Source organism: Aedes albopictus, chromosome 1 (genome assembly GCF_035046485.1).
Source record: "Aedes albopictus strain Foshan chromosome 1, AalbF5, whole genome shotgun sequence".
NCBI lineage: Eukaryota > Metazoa > Arthropoda > Insecta > Diptera > Culicidae > Aedes > Aedes albopictus.
Window position 1 is genome coordinate 184743111 of NC_085136.1, and position 17478 is coordinate 184760588.

Genomic DNA, 17478 nt, shown 5'->3' on the forward strand with positions numbered 1-17478 from the left:
CTGCTCACGAGATCACCACACAACCTAATTTATGGCAAAAAAGAACCATGCTTTGGTTGTAAGGATCTAAAAAACTAGTTTGAAACAACCATGACCAACCTTCAATTAATGTCGTGTTTTTGAGTTGGAATAACCAAACTTATTCGTTGTAATCAAACAAATGTTCATATTCATAGCAACAAAATTTGGCTTTGGAACAACAAATTTTATAGCTTGGATATCAACCAATTTTTTTGTTGTTTCAAGCTAGGCTGATTTTTCTCCGTGTTATGGCGGGATTATTTCATTGATATTTGATGTGTCTCATTCTAGGTAATCCAAATTCTATCCTCGATCGTGAAGTGCTCACACAAGGAGGCGATTGAGTACGTTACCAGCATCGACCGTGAGGGAAGGGCTGTTGTTAAGTGTGCTTCTTTCGAAACGTGCAAAAAACTGAAAGAGGACGTCGAAAACAAGGTTATACGAACCACGATGACAGCCAAAGCTGCTCCATTGAAAGTAACTGTCTCACACAAGAATGAGGTGGCGTGTCAACATCTTGCTATGCAAATACTTGGATGGTACTGTTTGTCATATTTTCAAATCACTCTTTCCCGCATTTTATATAGAATGTTTTTTTAGGTTCCAAGAATTTCTTTCAAGACACTCAACGTTCAGATTGATTTTTTGCAACATAGTTGCTGAAGCCAACATACCCTACAATTTGAAGCAAATTTTAAGTAACGATCATAAGCTGTGGAAGTCGGTTCGCACCTGCTGGCATCGACTGTTGATCTCCGGTATGCTAATGGAATATGAAAACAAAAAGTCGCTGGCTGTGATGTTTACCAAACTGTATTCCACTTTGATGCAAGAGTTCATCCGAGATGACCATTACCATTCGTTCTCAATTGTATCATTGAGCGTTCAATTGTTCACTGTGCCAACGATTGCGCATCATCTCATCGCCCACGAGCTGGCGTTCTTCAAATTGATGCACACCTTCTATTCCGAATCGATTGAAAAGTATGTTAAGAACAAACATCTACAGTTTGCCAAGAACACATCCACGATGAATGTGTTTAAAAGAGCATCCTATATTTTAATCGATTTGAAATATTTGCTGAGCTTCAAACCGGACGTGTGGACTCAAGAATTGCGCACCGGATTTTTGCATGGCGTCCAGATTCTGATTCGTCTTTTAAAGTGCATGCAAGGAATGGACGCCGTCACAAGACAAGTCGGTCAGCACATGGAGTACGAGCCGGAATGGGAAACAGCGTTCACTCTGCATCTGAAGCTGTCGCACTTGATCACCTTGGTATTGGAATGGTGCAGTACTGATAAAGTGGTTCTGGTTAAAGTATACCGTATGCTATTGGCCGCATTGACTGAGATCAAATTTATCGTATCTGAAGCAAAGGTAGAGGTACGAGAGCTCGCCGATCACAGTGCTTCCTGTTTAATGTATGACGTATCTTCGAAACCAGTGTCCATTCACTTGCCTTTGACACGCTTCTTAGCTGGTCTGTATGTGCATTTTGAAAAGTTTGACTTGACTTTCGATACGGTGGCTTCCTCGTCTACGGATAAACCAACTCCGGAGCAGATTATAGAGCCAGTTCTGAGCACCAGAACTATGATCTCCCAAGTGTACGCCGGAATGTGGCGCCGCAATGGATATTCTTTGCTCAATCAGCTGTACTTCTATCGTAACGTCAAGTGCCGCTACGAGATGCTAGATCGTGATATTGTTATTCTTCAAATCGGTGCTTCATTGATAGAAAGTAATGAATATTTAATCCATGTATTGAGCAAATTTAATCTAATCGAGTGGACTAACGATGACTACGAACCCTCGAATGCTGCAAATCCAGAGGAGGATTGTGTCAGACAGGTTATCAACATGGTTGATGAGCTTCTCGAGCTGCTTATCATAGTGGTCGGTGAACGCTACGTTCCAGGAATCGGAATGATCTCCGAGGATGATCGAATTAAGAAGGAAATTGTTCAGCAGCTCTGCATCAAGCCGTATTCCCATTCCGAGCTGAATCGTGCACTGAACGAAGATAACAGCAGCGAAACCGGCATGGAGAGCGTAATCGAAGAGATAGCTACATTCGAGAAGCCGACCAAATCTGACAAGAAAGGTGTTTACAAATTGAAGCCGGAGTACTTTAGCTGGTACAATATGTATTTCTACCACTATAGTAAGGAAGACAAGTCCAAGTCAGAGGAAGCTCAAAGAAGACGACGTAAGGAAAAAAATGAACTGGTTTGTTGTCCACCACCCGAGTTGCCGCAGCTGACTCAGTCGTTCAGGTAAGACAATATGACTCATTTCTCACGTCGAAAAAGTTCAAGAATTAATGTTGTTAGGGTGGTGAATCTTCTGATTATTATTATTATTATTATTATTTATTAAAGAATCTTCTGATGTTTTATGATATTCGTTGCACTTTTGCAAAGTGATGAGAAAATGTATTTATGAAAATAGTAAAAGCTACATCACGACATCACGTATCGTTATTCCAAATTATTATTCCTAATAAAGTATACGATTCTACATTCACACGGGTCGCTTTTTGCTTTAACTTTAACCCTAGTAGGATGTTCTAGTCAATATGACTACGCCATCGTGGTGCAAGAAACCTAACATCTTAGGTGAGTTAACCAATTCGCATGCAAATTTTCCCACAGAGATACACGTATAATGGTACTATTTGTATGCAGAAAATCAAGTCAATTGTTTTAACATTGACCGAGTTATAGCAAAAAAAAAACTACCAGCATAGAAAAAAGAATCAGGTGTAGTTCCATCTAACGCGTTTTTTTTTAATCTAAGGGTCGATGGGTCATCAGCGATCAATAAATACCCATTGGCGCAGAGATTTTTTTTTTGCTTATTCACGCTCCTAAACAAACACGAGAAAGAGAAGGATGAAAGGGGGAGCATGTACTGTATCGAGTAACATTGCACGGAAAGATCGATGTACACAGAGCAAGGAGTAACTTTCACGCAGCGATCGAAAAGACAAAAGATTTCATGCAAACTTGTGTGAAATTTTACGCAAATTTGTGTAACACCGGATCAGCACATTTTTTGTGCATATCCAGTCGTACGCAAATATGAGTGAAAAATCCTTTGTCTTTTCGCAAGTTACTCATTCGCTGTGTACTTTCGTTTAAGGGTGTGGATTATAGTAGGGATTTGAGCACGTGGTTTAAAGCTTTACTTTAATTCTATGAGTGCAGCATGATAGTTGTGAGAGATGACCAGTTTACACGTTCCAAGTTCTGATTTTTTTCATATAATTTATTTTATGGCTCACTCGCCGGTTATATTTATTTTGAATTATAAATATTAAAGGTAGGGTATTGTACAATTTGGGCAGGTGTACCTATTTTGGGCACTTGCCACTATATCTAACTCCTTTTTTATTTTTATTTTTCGGTATAACATTCATATTTATCGACTGTGTGTCGACTCCTGCAACATCGTGGAACACCCCTGGTTCGGACAAACTTTTTTGGTCGTGTTCTCCTTTTGTTACGTTGATCGCCGTCGTTTGTATGTGACCACGTTAAAGTCGGATGATGTGCTCGATGCATTGTCTTTCAGTCGTCATTACTCTGTTGTTTTCGATCTTCAGCTGTAGGTTCGCATAGGTTGTGGTTCATCGTTGTTAATTGGGTTTTTAAATTCTGAAAAATGTATTGATATTTTGATTTTATACGAAAGAGCACCTTTTTTGAGCCACTATGATTTTTTTTCAGATTTTTAGAACTTTATTTTAGTACCTAAAATCAATTTCAAAGAGATTTTTTTAAATCACCTTTTGACAGCTGGGCGACTGTTTGACAGCTCCGCCCAGTACAAAATGCAACGATTCGAGAAAACGCTCCCATACAAACATCAAACTGATTTTAAAATAGGTTCCCGGGCACCAAAAGTCATGAAAATTTGGATTTCGGCTCAGTTTGACATGCAGATTCAGAAAATGAAATAATCTCAACACCGCTAAAGAAGCCAATTTGAGGGAAGTCAGTCGAATTGAACAGCCCGTCGGGTACTGCTTGGGATGGGATGGTTGCTCCGTGAAGCTATCGATGACCGAGGTGCTGGAATCCAAACTTTGTTGATTTGATGGGCCGCCTGATTGTCTTTTGGCTGATTAAAATAAGAGACCATTGTTCTCTCATTGTCAATGGTGATGAACGATGGGATATCGCGAAATAATCTCATCCTCAGTACTTGCACTCCATTCGGGATTCCAGAGAAGTAATGCTTCCTCGTTTCGTTCCGAATTGTGATCACCTCACCGTATTGCTGTCAGCATGTGATTGCTGACGGTAGAATGACTCATCGATCGAAGAAGATCGTGTATGCGGACGGTGACGGCCAATGTTCTAAATTTCACCAGGTTAGGCCCATCGGGCAAAGTGGTGTTTGTGATATGATAATTTTGAAGTAGTAGTCGTGTCATGTCAACTTCGGCAAGCCGAAATCGCACGAAGTTGCCGAAGGTGACGTCACGTTCCAGAAGCTGCGAACAAATTTTCTTGCGAACGTGACGTCGCGATCAGCTGATCGGTTTGTTTACATATTTTTATCGAAAAATACAGGCAAACATATACGTTCACCCGGACCTGTGAATAATTGACATCGGGTGACGGCATCGCAATCCACGTATACGAAATTCCTAGCCTGCACAAAGCATTGCCTTTTCACAATTGTACTTCGTTTGATAACTCGAAGCAATATCATGGCTGTTCACTAGTATGGTACATGCTTGTATGGAAAAAATAAATCCTCGATCCAGTCGACTTTTTAGATTCCATTTAGGTCCCATATGAACTGTACAAAATTTCAGCGCAATCGGTGAAACTATAATTTAGCGCAAGCGGTTCAAAGTTTTCATAGGATTTACTATGGGAAAAGTTACACTTTCAGATAAAAAATCCCAGAGGTCGTCCCTTGTCTCCTTAATTCAAATCGATCAATGTATCTTGTAGAAAAATCAATTATGAAACTTTCCTTCGAAGACCGCAAAACAATTGGATGCTTGTGGAAAAAGTTATTGATTTATTACCGATTAGTGATTCAATGAACGGCTTTTTATTTTGTTTTATCAGCAGCACTGCTGCTGCCGTTGTTGCATGGGGTGGCGGGAGGCATCACCACCCCCAGAAACAGCAGCAGCCAAGGCAGCAGCTACAGTGCTGCTATTAAAACAAAACAAAAAGCCGTTCATTGGATCACTAATCGGTAGTAAATCAATAACTTTTTCTACAAGCATCCAATTGTTTTGCGGTCTTCGAAGGAAAGTTTCATAATTGATTTTTCTACAAGAAACATTGATCGATTTGAATTAAGGAGACAAGGGACGACCTCTGGGATTTTCTATCTGAAAGTGTAACTTTTCCCATAGTAAATCCTATGAAAACTTTGAACCGCTTGCGCTAAATTATAGTTTCACCGATTGCGCTGAAATTTTGTACAGTTCATATGGGACCTAAATGGGGTACAAAAAGTCGACTGGAGCGAGGATTTGATATTTGTCCCATACTACTGTTCACTTCAACAAACACACAGTTGCGGGAGTGATGCAACCCTGAGAATGCAACCGTATGCTTTCAACATCCGAGTATTGGAGACATATTTCATCCTCCAAGAACTGCTGCACTTTTTTGATATCTGGACGAATCGGTAGAACTTTGAAATCAATTACGAGGGTATTTTTTCGCGCACCGCACATGACTACGACCAAGAGCGAAAGGGGGAACACAATCGAAGCACGCGATGGTTAGCATTCAATACCTACCTTAATACCTTTTGGTTGCAAAGCAACTTTATTCCAGTGCCATCTTCAATTGTATTCGGAAATCTTCCACCAATTTTCCTGGGCCGTTCATAAACCACGTAGTTCATAAAAGGCCTATTCGCAGCTGCAAAACGCCTTTTCACTCTATGTCATTGTTACACACTACAAGTGTTCTAAATTGGTGTACGATTGGAATTAGAGTGTTACGTCTATTTGTTTTTGAGGAATGAGGATATTGTAGTTTTCAGTTTGCGCTAAGAGAATCCAAATCGGTTGACAGACGGCTGAGATATTCCTTATGATACCCTTGGTCAAAAATCTATCAGAAAGCTAACTTCCAAGCAGTGCTGAAAATTTAATTTCGTCATATCTAAATTCAACCACCTACAGCTCATTTTAGAAGCTGAACCTGAGAATATGGTATGTAAAAAACTTGTGCGACTAGACCAGCTCTGTAAGAAAGTTACGGAAAACCGCTATTTTTCGAATATTTAAGATAAATGTCATGGACTACCTTTGAAAAATGCCAAATGTTATTCACGGTGATTTTCAGCACTGCTTCCAAGTACTGTTCGAAAGATATCTCGGTAACCAAATGTCCGATCGTAATATAATTCAATAGGGTTCTATAAGGATGTTGTACAAACAGACGTAACACTTCTGCGAAATTTCCATCGACCACGCTTTTAACGATCATTTTAAATTTTCATAGTTGTGGCCTTCACAACCAGAGGCTCGCGCATCGTTTTTCTATGCGTTTGACAGTTTCACACTAGCGCCTTCTGTTGACGATATTGCACAACACAGTGATTCGTGCAACTTTCCCACCGAGTGATGGTAGTGTGAACTGGGCGATGGATTTCCATGAAAATCGTTCAAGGTGTTACGTCTGTTTGTCTGTGAGACGGCTGAGAACCGTGCGTGACTTTTTTGTAACATACGCACACACATACACACGCACACATACACACGCACACATACACACGCACACATACACACGCACACATACACACGCACGTACACACACACACACACACACACACACACACACACACACACACACACACACGCGCACGTACACACACACAACACACACACACACACACACACACACACACACACACACACACACACACACACACACACACACATCAAACAATTGTCCGTACAGTAATTTTTTGGTCAAATTTTTTTTTCATTTAAATGTATAACTTTTCAAAACGCTGCAATTTTGACCAATTAGAATTAACCCATATATTAAAGCTGCATTGGTAAAATTTTGAGCGAGATCGAATAAATTTTCTGAAAGTTTTAGAACTTTTAGTAAAACACGCAGAAAAATAACACATATTAGAACCAAATTCATAGAGACTTCATTTCTAAGTCGCGGGGTTCATTGAATCAAAAAAAAAAATTTCTTTGATTTCAATATCGGAGAATGCACATCGCCAGTAATGAGCAAGATGATTCAGTTTTACCCTCAGATTTTCAAGAGCAGATCTGGCCGTGAACGATAGTTCGCTATCAGTGTTGCGTATTACAACAGTACCCGTGTTCGATTCTCGCATGATTTTTTTAATTTCGTTACTACTTTTATACAAAAATATTTTGTTTTTGAATCTAATTCGATGGATATTTGTTTCTAAAAAAATATAGACTTTGAAATCACAAAATTGTTTAGTTTCAAAGCAATAATGTTATAGATTCAAAGTAAAGAAGTATTTGAAACTAAAATCAACGTCGCGAGGCTTGATTTTAGAAACAATGAAATGAATGCTTTGAAACTAATGCCAAATATGTTAGATTCAAAGCAAAATGGTATTAAGCCGCGGTTCAATGATTTATTTTCTTAGATTCAAAGCACTTTATTTTTGAGTTCAATCTATTTTTTTCTGCGTGAACTTATAAGATTTTTGAACACATTTTTAAAACTTCTTCTTCTTCTTGGCGTAACGTCCTCACTGGGACAAAGCCTGCTTCTCAGCTTAGTGTTCTATGAGCACTTCCACAGTTATTAACTGAGAGCTTCCTCTGCCAATGACCATTTTGCATGTGTATATCGTGTGGCAGGCACGAAGATACTCTATGCCCAAGGAAGTCAAGGAAATTACGTTTACGAGAAGATCCTGGACCGACCGACATTTTTAAAACATCATATCTTAATATGTACTTGATGAAACTTTTTCATTTTTTTTTGTGTTACAGCTTATACCTAAGGCTTTCATATGCAGCTTCGTTTAAGGTTTCATATTCACTACAAAAACATGAAAAATCTGTATATGTTCAGAGTATAATTTGGAAATTTTCTTATTTTGATCGATAAAAGTGTCAAGTGTTTTCAACTTTTTTAAACTCTCTTAATGTAATATTTTTATACAGGACCTACTCAACCACATATGAAGAGTAGGTCTTATGAATTTTTCGTTCAGTTAATGCACTTTTATTGGTGGAAAACGTTTGGCAGATTATACAGTGATAGACATTCGTTTAGCCGAGGCCCAAAAATTTCCAAAAAAGTGTCAGGAAACTCATACAAAAGATTTTATGATAAAACTTTTTAATGACAGTGATAGTATATCTAGTACTGTTTTATGAAAAGGTGATACATCACACTTATATATACACTGAAACAAAAACGAGGGTAAAAACCCTTCAAATGTCTTTTTTTGCCTAGACATTCGTCTAGCCGAGATGAATGAAAAAATGGTTTTCGATAGATTTTTTGTAATTTCGTGAGTGTATTTCGAGGATATACCTCAAGGCATTAAGTTTATGACGTGTTAGCAAGATAATTGACCTTAAAAGTTCATTTATTTGTGAAATTCAAACAAACATTACAAAAATTTGTCCCGATAAAGAGAAACGATGATAAATTAATTTATTTAAAGAAAATGCTTTCTGTAAACACTCTCATGTAAGCTAGATTAGTTGTTTTTAAAATATGACACAGAGTTATTGTTGGAAATGTTTAAATTATTGCATAAAATGTCGTGAGAAAATGAAGTATATAGGTTTTCGGAAGGTTAAATATCAAAATGGGATTCATAAAAGCTAAAATAAATAGATATGTGTACTGCCGTGAATCGCATATCAGTCCCATCTTTGCTGGATTTCCTATGCAAATGGGACAGATATGCGATTCACGGCAGTGTAGTAATAAAGACGTATCCTAATGCCTCTGAAGTATAACTGTATAATACTAGCATTCGTAAATGAATTAGAAGATTGCCAAGCAAAAGAACTGCAAGAAGAGTCGGGATTTTTTTAACCCTGTTTTTTTAAAGAAGATGTTCATACAAAAATGCATGACATGGTCAAAACATTGGCTTATTTCATTCAATCTGGAGAAATATATTATAAATGAATCTATGATTTGAATCACATTCATTTTTAACCTCATAGGAAGCGTTTGCAGATACAGCAAAATAAGTTGCTCAAAATTATTTTTAACCTTAACCTTGGTATCCCACTGACGAGCTTCACGACATTGCAAATATGGAAACCTTGGATGAGTTTGTCAACCGCATTGGTGGAAAGTTCCTGCTTAGCTGCCAACTGTCTGTCAATCCGCTGATCGAAGGCATATTAGCCATCTAAACAAACTACTGTGATATTTTAATTACTTCATTTACTTGTTTTTTTTTCGATTTTACCAAGATTATGCCTAAACTCTAAAAAAATGTATTTATGTTACTTAATAGTTGTTGTTAATTTCATAGTTGTAAATCAATCTTGTGTGTCTCTACTATGTGTTTAATGTATGAAATAATTGTATAATAAATTGTAAAAAAAAACATTTTTAACATGATTTATTTGAAAAGAACGTCTAAATTATGAAACAAGTTCATGTTAGAAATTTGAATATTTCGGGTGCCGTTTCTCAAAATGTTATGCGTCCAATGTATGTTATTTCAGCCAGTATACAGCCTAACAGATATTGAGACCTATTAGATGACGTAATAGTAGTAAACGCTGTGATTTATGCAAGTTAAACTATTATATTTCATCAAAGCAATACTTAAATACGGGATTTTTTGTTGATTTGCGGCATTTTTTTCTGTTAAAAACTTTGTTTTTCGTAAATGCACTCGTCGTGATACTTTTATTGGAATCTTTTAAAACACTTCCGATTAAAAACACTACAACAAATCTCAATTTGAAAACATTTTCAATATTATAGCTTAGGGGTTTGTAGGGCAAGCTGGCCATATGGGGCAAGATGGCCACCCTGTGTTTTAAGCATAAATTTGCAACACAAAAATATTTTCTGCATGGGTTGTGATTATAAACAATGTTTATAATGTGCGAAAAAGTTACTATTCGTTTGAAAAATCAACTATAAAATAGTGTTTGAAGTTTGAGTGTTCAAAAACAGTGTTTTCTTATAGTATTAGGCCATTAGATTTTAAGGATTAGTAATGAAATAACATCGCTTTAAAAAGTATTTTTAATTTTTAATGGTATCTATATGTGACTGTTGTTAACCCTCTACTTCCCATGGTTGCTCTAGAGCACCATCGATTTTCGGCGAACTTGGGACAAATGGAATTAGATCAATATGGTGCAATAATTTTAAGAATATGGTTTTAACCTCATAAGGTTGATCCAACTACTAACTACTTGTTTCAATAGTGGAACTATTGATAAACAATCAAAAAACTATTGATTTATAACAAAAAATTTTTTCATTGATTTCGAAAAATTCAGCCAATTTGCAATAATTTTTGTTCAAGCACTTTTTTTTGGAAACGCTTTTTGGCATAGATATAGCCGTTTAAAGTCGTGGGAAGGAAAGGGTTAAACCTCGACAATTAAATTTCAATGTTTAAAATTAATTATTTCATATAAAAAATAATAAACATATTGTAATCATTCGGGGCAAGATGGCCACCTGTGGTAAGGTCTATGTCGCCATCCAAAAACCAATCTAAAGCAACCTCAAAACTGTTAATGATGTTTAGAGATATTGCGAAACCACAGAAAATTGCTTTTTCATATTAGTTGGAGCAGTTAAAATTAATTGCAATGGAGATGATACCTCAGAACAATTTTGAAGTTATTTGGTGTTGAACGGTGATTGGTTTCATTAAATATTTTGGCGCAGGGCTGGAAAATCATAGCTAAAACCGCCATAAGAGGGTTTGTTACAAGCCGTTGAATTACAGTATAATGCAAGAAAAGAGTAGTAATGTATCTGAAGATAAATCGTTTCGAGAGAAACAAGTTTGCTAAAAAAACGGACCAAATCATAGAACATTTTCAAAGAAATTCCTATCAATTTTATTTCAAACATTATCATAAAGATAATGTTGGCAAATACCACACCCTCTGTAGGCAAAGCGTTGCGGATGATTCGACCTTGGTTTATTGAACGTTGCTTAGGGATTGAAGCACACTAATTGTGAAAATTGAGCTCTGTGGCCGTCTTGCCCCGATGGGGTGGCCATCGTGCCCCATATGGCAAAAAATTTATGCCGAAAGTAGCATTTTTCAAATGAATTTATTTTGCATTTGTAGTGTAAAATAAAATGCTTTTTTGTGTTAAGAAGATAGAAAAGACATGAAACAAAGGGGATGAGTGTTAAATAGCCATATTCTAATGAAAGTATGGTATGTGGGGGCAAGATGGGTCAGGGGGCAAGATGGGTCAGTACCGTTTTCAATCGCACAATATATGTTTTGAATCTGTTCGCTCCGTATTTGGTCACTACAATCTTTTTGGCAACACGACGTTACGAGATACGAGAATGACAATTGTCAACGTGAACGTTGGAGATGATGAAGAGGAGAAATGTGATGACTCATGGAGAAAGTGATTTTGGAATGCTAGGTGGGAAATTGTCGAAGAAGTTAAAATTGAAATTATTGTCGGAATATTGTGCGGATTAAAGTAGGAGATTTTTTGATTGCTGATAAGGTAGAGGGTAAATGAATTAGATGGATAAAAAGTTAAATACTTACCTATATGTATATGTTTTGTAGTATATATCGCTGAGGTGTGATAAAGACCCTTGTTGAGCGACGTACCGTTACGCAGTGCCTCATAATTAGTGAGTAACAAATAATATTGAATTATTCCAAATATTGAATTCTGATGCTTAATTTAGTAGGGTAAAGGAGGATTCATTCATTAACTATTGGGTACGTTCGGATTGGCCAAAGAGATATCAGTATTTTGTAAGTATACGATTGTATGGGATAATTAAGTATTCTAATTAAAGGTCATTTGCAGTTTGAGCTGTCTACACCAAGATTGCTACAGAAATTGATTTCCACTAATCCGAACAGAATCTTTCAATAATTTTCCCAGATAAACGACGGGGATACACAAAAAAGTTGTATATTGTTTTGAAAATTGTATACGTTCCTCGCACAGAAAAAAAAAACAAAATATTTTTTCGTTATACTTCTTATGCTATACATTCCATATAACTACGTGTACTGTGTAGACGGGACAAGATGGGTCACCCTAATTTTTCGGTATGTTTGCATAGTTTTTGAAAATGTTTTATTTTTCATGGAAAGGCTATTCTGTGACCTACATTATCGAAGCGATGAGAGCACTGAAAATTTGAGAACATATTTTTTAAATTTTCCTTAAAAAAATATAGGTTTTCAAAGTCCGTTTATGGCTACCCGAACAAAAATCTTCTAGTTCTGAGAATAATCTACCGATATGTTTCAACACTTTCTTCATGTAATTTGTACGTCTATGAAGCTTAGATGTATAGAGAAAAACTAGAAGATATAGTATTTTTTGTTGGAGGAAAATCGAGTTTTCTTATAGCTGACCCATCTTGCCCCCGTTAAAATGAGGTGGGGTAAGATGGGTCATGTTTTGAAAATTGTTTGTCAAGAAGCAGGTATCAAACTTTATTACCTTTTTATACTCTTATATCATAGCTGACTAGTGTATCTGAGAGTCGTGGTAGAATACAGAGAAATGCGATTTATATTCAGAAAGTTATAGGGATCCATTTCTTAGGTGACCCATCCTGGCCCCACTTACCATATATGCTCCCAAGACGCCTAAGCTTAGGGTGACCATCTTGCCCCACAACCCCCTTCTTATATGAGATGCATGTAAAATTAATATGGCAACACTTCTGAAAACGATCAAATTCATGATTTACAAGTCGATCTATAATGCAGGACACCATACAAAATGATTGTGTTGAATATTATTCGAAATTTGATAGTTTTTATTATGGAATTCTAAAAAATGTACAATTTGGCTAAACGAATGTCTAGGCAAATTTTCTATTTTTCTTGTATTTTATGGCCAGAAAATAAATAATATATTGTTTCATCATATTGACTAATGCAAATTATCTAGAAGGTCCTCCAAAAATTAAAAAAAAAACATAAAGTTATTACAGTTGCGAAAAAAATAGAAAAAATATGCCTCGGCTAAACGAATGTCTACCACTGTATGTGCAAAATATGGTAATTTGTTATACATCGTCAACTACAGAGGCACATTTTTCATATTTTTTGTAGTGGATTTAAAACCTCAAACATAGCTGCATATGAAACCCTTAGGTATAAGATGTAACACAAACAAAATTGAAAAAAAAAAATCATCGAGTACACTCATAGCACAATTATGGGTCACTCAAGGAACAATCATTTCATAATATGAATCGTTTTACATACAAAAATAACACTTTCATTATTTTTATTTTATATTGTCTTCATTGAAACTCCATTTTAATGTTTTATACAAAAAATTGCTTATAAAATTCACTTTAGACGGTGAAAATTACTAAAATGTTGGTGAATAATGAAAACCACAATAATGGGTCAAAATTGGCTGTGTAACAATTATGGGTCAATTTGTTGCCTATTATGGGTCACTCAAGAGGAATCGGCTCAACAATAATGTTTTAACTATTTTTTCATTGAATAATCACTTATTCTCGATAGATCAACTATAGTAGAATCTAAAACTGGTCGCAAACCTCTTTACAAAGCGTGTTTTAACGATTTTGAATCAATTTTTCAAAATTGGGACAAAATCTTCAACACAACCACCGATAAACGCCTAAAAGTATGCAATGCCCATGTACTCAGAACTGTCAATATTATGATGCACAAAAAGTGACCCATAATTGTGTGATTTTCGGTGTTCCTTGGCACAATAATGAGTCACTTAAATTTTGCCTGAAATAAGCTTTAATTAGCTGCAGTCACATGAATTTCTACATTTAGAACGTAAATAATACCTTTGTTCTGGTGACGATACCATTTTGCACTTGAAAATCACTGAAGCTCGCTTTCACAGAGCTTACGAAAGCAGCGCACGCACTTTCCGATATTCACAATCGAAGCGTTACTTTGACAGATGGTTTTGCGCCGAACAAAAAAATATCAAAAATATGTATGTTTGAACGTATAAGTCCATGTGCGATACGTATAGTGACACAAAACAAATCAACTTATAAACGAAAAATGATAATGGCTAACAAAAGCTTGTAATTAATTAGTATTTATCTATTAAAGTGAAAAGTGACTAATAATTGTGTGTGACCCATAATTGTGCAATGACTGTACATGTTGAGATATAGTGTTTTAAAAATGTGTTCAAAAATCTTATAAGTTTTACTAAAAGCTCTATAACTTTCAGAAAACTCATTCGATCTCGCTCATAATTTTACCAATGGAGCTTTAATATATGATTTATGATTGGTCAAAATTTCAACGCTTTTGATTGACGCATAAAAAAGTTATAAACATTTGAATGAAACATTATTTTGACAAAAAAAATTCTGTACGAACAATTGTTTGATACCCTGCACATTTGCTCAGTTCGTCGAGCTGAGTTGATTGGTATATGAGACTCGGCCCTGCGGGCCTCGGATCGAAAATCGTTTTTTTTTATACCCTTCTTATGGGTGTAAGAAGGGTAAAAACAAAGTCAAATCAGAATAAATACGTATACCTACTTATAATATGTTTTTTTGCTTATTTTTTTTAGCATGATAGCAAATCTGTTGCAGTGCGATGTGATGCTTCTAATCATGCAGACGGTGCTTAAGCGAGCGCTTGACCTTAAAGCGATTACGTTTTCGGAAAGCCATGTTCAGCGAGTAATACATTTGGCATTGTCCAACAGAATGCATGTCTCATTTTTCTGTTTAATTCAAAGATTCTCCATCTGATCGGCTATGCTATCCAAGAAGAGGAATGCGGACACTATCCTTTCTTGAAGTTCATTGAGCGGTCTAAAAAGATGAACATCTTTCCCATGCTGGAAGAATTGGTTAATAATGCAAGGGTATGTGCGAAGATAGTATGTTTTCTGGGCCAATATGTTTAATCATTTTTGTCATTGCAGGTTGAATCTCAAAGAGACCTTCTATTGTGGGTCATTCAGAAATACAAAGACGTAACTCTGAAATTCCAAGATAAAAAGATGGACGAAGATCAATTGAGTAGCGATCAGCCGCAAACTTCTTCGATGACGCAGATAGAAGCAGAACGACTAGAAAAAGAGGAGCGAGCGAAACTGGCAGCGAAACGACGTGCTCAAATACTGGCCCAGATGCAGAACGCCCAGAAGAACTTTATGACATCCAATGCTGAATTGTTCGAAAACAATAGCGACGATGAAAAGGAGGCAGGATGCAGTAGTATGGAGTGGCAAGCCATAACTGAGGAAACTGAAGAAAAAGCATGTGTTGGATTGAGGCGAAAAATTCAACGTGTAGAAGAAGCTCGTCATCGGTGTATCCTCTGTTCGGAAGAGTCCCCTGTTACTAAAACCGATGAATGTATGGTTTACGCCGCATTTGTGCAGAAATCGAGTGTACTATCACGTTACCAGCAGACGGATGATCAAGGGCAGCTCAAGTATTTGGAAACTAGCATCCATCCGTCTCCGCATGTTAGCACTTGCGGACATGTTATGCATGCATCGTGCTTTGAAAAGTATTTCAAAAACGAAATGGTTAAAGAAAATCGTCGACCCTACCGCAACCGAACGCCAGTACTGTTCGATATAGAAAAACGTGAATTTCTCTGTCCGCTTTGTAGGTTCTTAAGTAACGCCCTTCTACCACTTTTGCCAGCTCTTGGTGCTTTCATTGAAAACAACAATTCCATTAAAACGATACCCGATGCAATTGGTTTCCAAAATTGGAATGAGCTAATGGAGGAATTTTCTGTGATTCTAAGAAATGCTAACAGCAGCCAGATGGAAACCCAACAAGAAGCTGAAGCCGATATCGAAGAACAAGTCAGTGGCACTTGCATGCAAGCGTATGAGGAAATAATTCTCCCTAAACTATCGACTACATTAGGCATCGTTGTTGACAAAAATGATAATGACACCAAATCGTTAGTGGGCGAATCAATCGAGCAGTACGTAAACAAATTTTGCACCGCTGTACATGAGGTTGCTCCCTTTCCGTCAACATCGAGAAATTTTGAAGAATATCTCGTCACATGGTTGTCATGTGCATACACAATAGAATCCCTGGAAATGTTGCTTAGAGCTACGGACAAGGAACTAAGCAGCGAACTGTCAATACGGTATGTATCATATATTAGCATTTATGTCATCGTAAAGGTACTGCACAAATGCAATTTAATTGACATTTAATTGCAATTTACAAACATTTCTTGCGTAACTTGTTGACACAAGTCAGCTCCATACCCTTTCTTCCAATTTCTTTTTAACCATAGTTTTCCTATTTTGAAAACCGTCCATAAACCACGTAGACTTTAAGGGAGGCAGGATATGGCCACTGACCAGTCTACGTTCCATACAACTAATTTAAATTTGTGTATGGGGGAGGGTTCTCTGGGAAGGCTAAAATTAGGTCTAGGTGCCCCTTACTCAAAACAAAGAATAATTCAATAATAGCATTGTTTGTGCTGTTTTTTTATTTTCATATTTTTTGTTAAAAGTGAGCATTGTACAATAAGGTGGCCCACACTTATATGAAAAACAAAAATTTCGAAAAATGCCAAGTCTTACCTCCTAAATCAGTTGTTTTGGACTCCCATAATTTCCGTTCAAAATTTGAGTAAAATCAGTGAAGAGAATTGTCAGACAAAAAAGGCACAAGTCAAGCAACAAAGAAGGCGCGACGATTACTCTTTATCCCTACTAGTAACAGATAATGACATGATCTCGATTTTTTTGTTGCAGACAAAACAGAAGCTGAATATGTTGCGTACTTTTCAAATCGTGAATAATCAATTATTACTAACCCAAAGTCGAAATTGTTTGATGCTAGATCTTCAACAGAGTTGCAGTGTTTACCGACTCGAAGTTACCGTTCAAAAACCGCAATGCAAGGCTTAAAAATCCCTCATCTCGTGGTGTACGATGTTTATCCCATTATTTTCAAGTTGGGACAAATTTATGTCGCATTGGGTGGATTGTCGCAACAAATACAGGTTGCGACATTGTCATTATTGTTGCGCGATGGTTGAATTTTGATTCACTGAGCAAAATTGATTAAGCGTAAGGGGACGCTCAAAACGCTTAAAGTTTGTATGGGAAAACTTGGCTAAACGTATGCAGACATTTTAAGTTTTTTAATTTTGCCACTAGGTGGCGCTGCAAGCGTACAATAATCAAACCCTTTTGTATTCAAACCCTTTGTATTCAGAGAGTCTTCAGTCATTCTCCTTTATAAAGGGCAAAAACGGTTGTGCGGAT

The 17478-nt window shown here is 36.7% G+C and overlaps 2 protein-coding genes across 3 annotated transcripts in view; one reads left to right on the plus strand and one right to left on the minus strand.

Annotated features, from left to right (window-relative positions):
- Window positions 1–17478, minus strand: part of LOC134285363 (uncharacterized) — a 224659-nt gene that overhangs the window by 43052 nt on the left and 164129 nt on the right. The window lies entirely within an intron of this gene.
- LOC109405489 (E3 ubiquitin-protein ligase UBR1) overlaps window positions 1–17478 on the plus strand; it is a 123728-nt gene that overhangs the window by 37316 nt on the left and 68934 nt on the right. For both annotated transcript variants that reach the window (XM_029856448.2, XM_019678577.3), the window contains exons 6-10: window positions 313–563; window positions 625–2304; window positions 14785–14896; window positions 14956–15084; window positions 15145–16340. In XM_029856448.2, coding sequence (XP_029712308.1) covers window positions 313–563; window positions 625–2304; window positions 14785–14896; window positions 14956–15084; window positions 15145–16340 — 3368 coding nt within the window. The remainder of the gene's footprint in view (window positions 1–312; window positions 564–624; window positions 2305–14784; window positions 14897–14955; window positions 15085–15144; window positions 16341–17478) is intronic.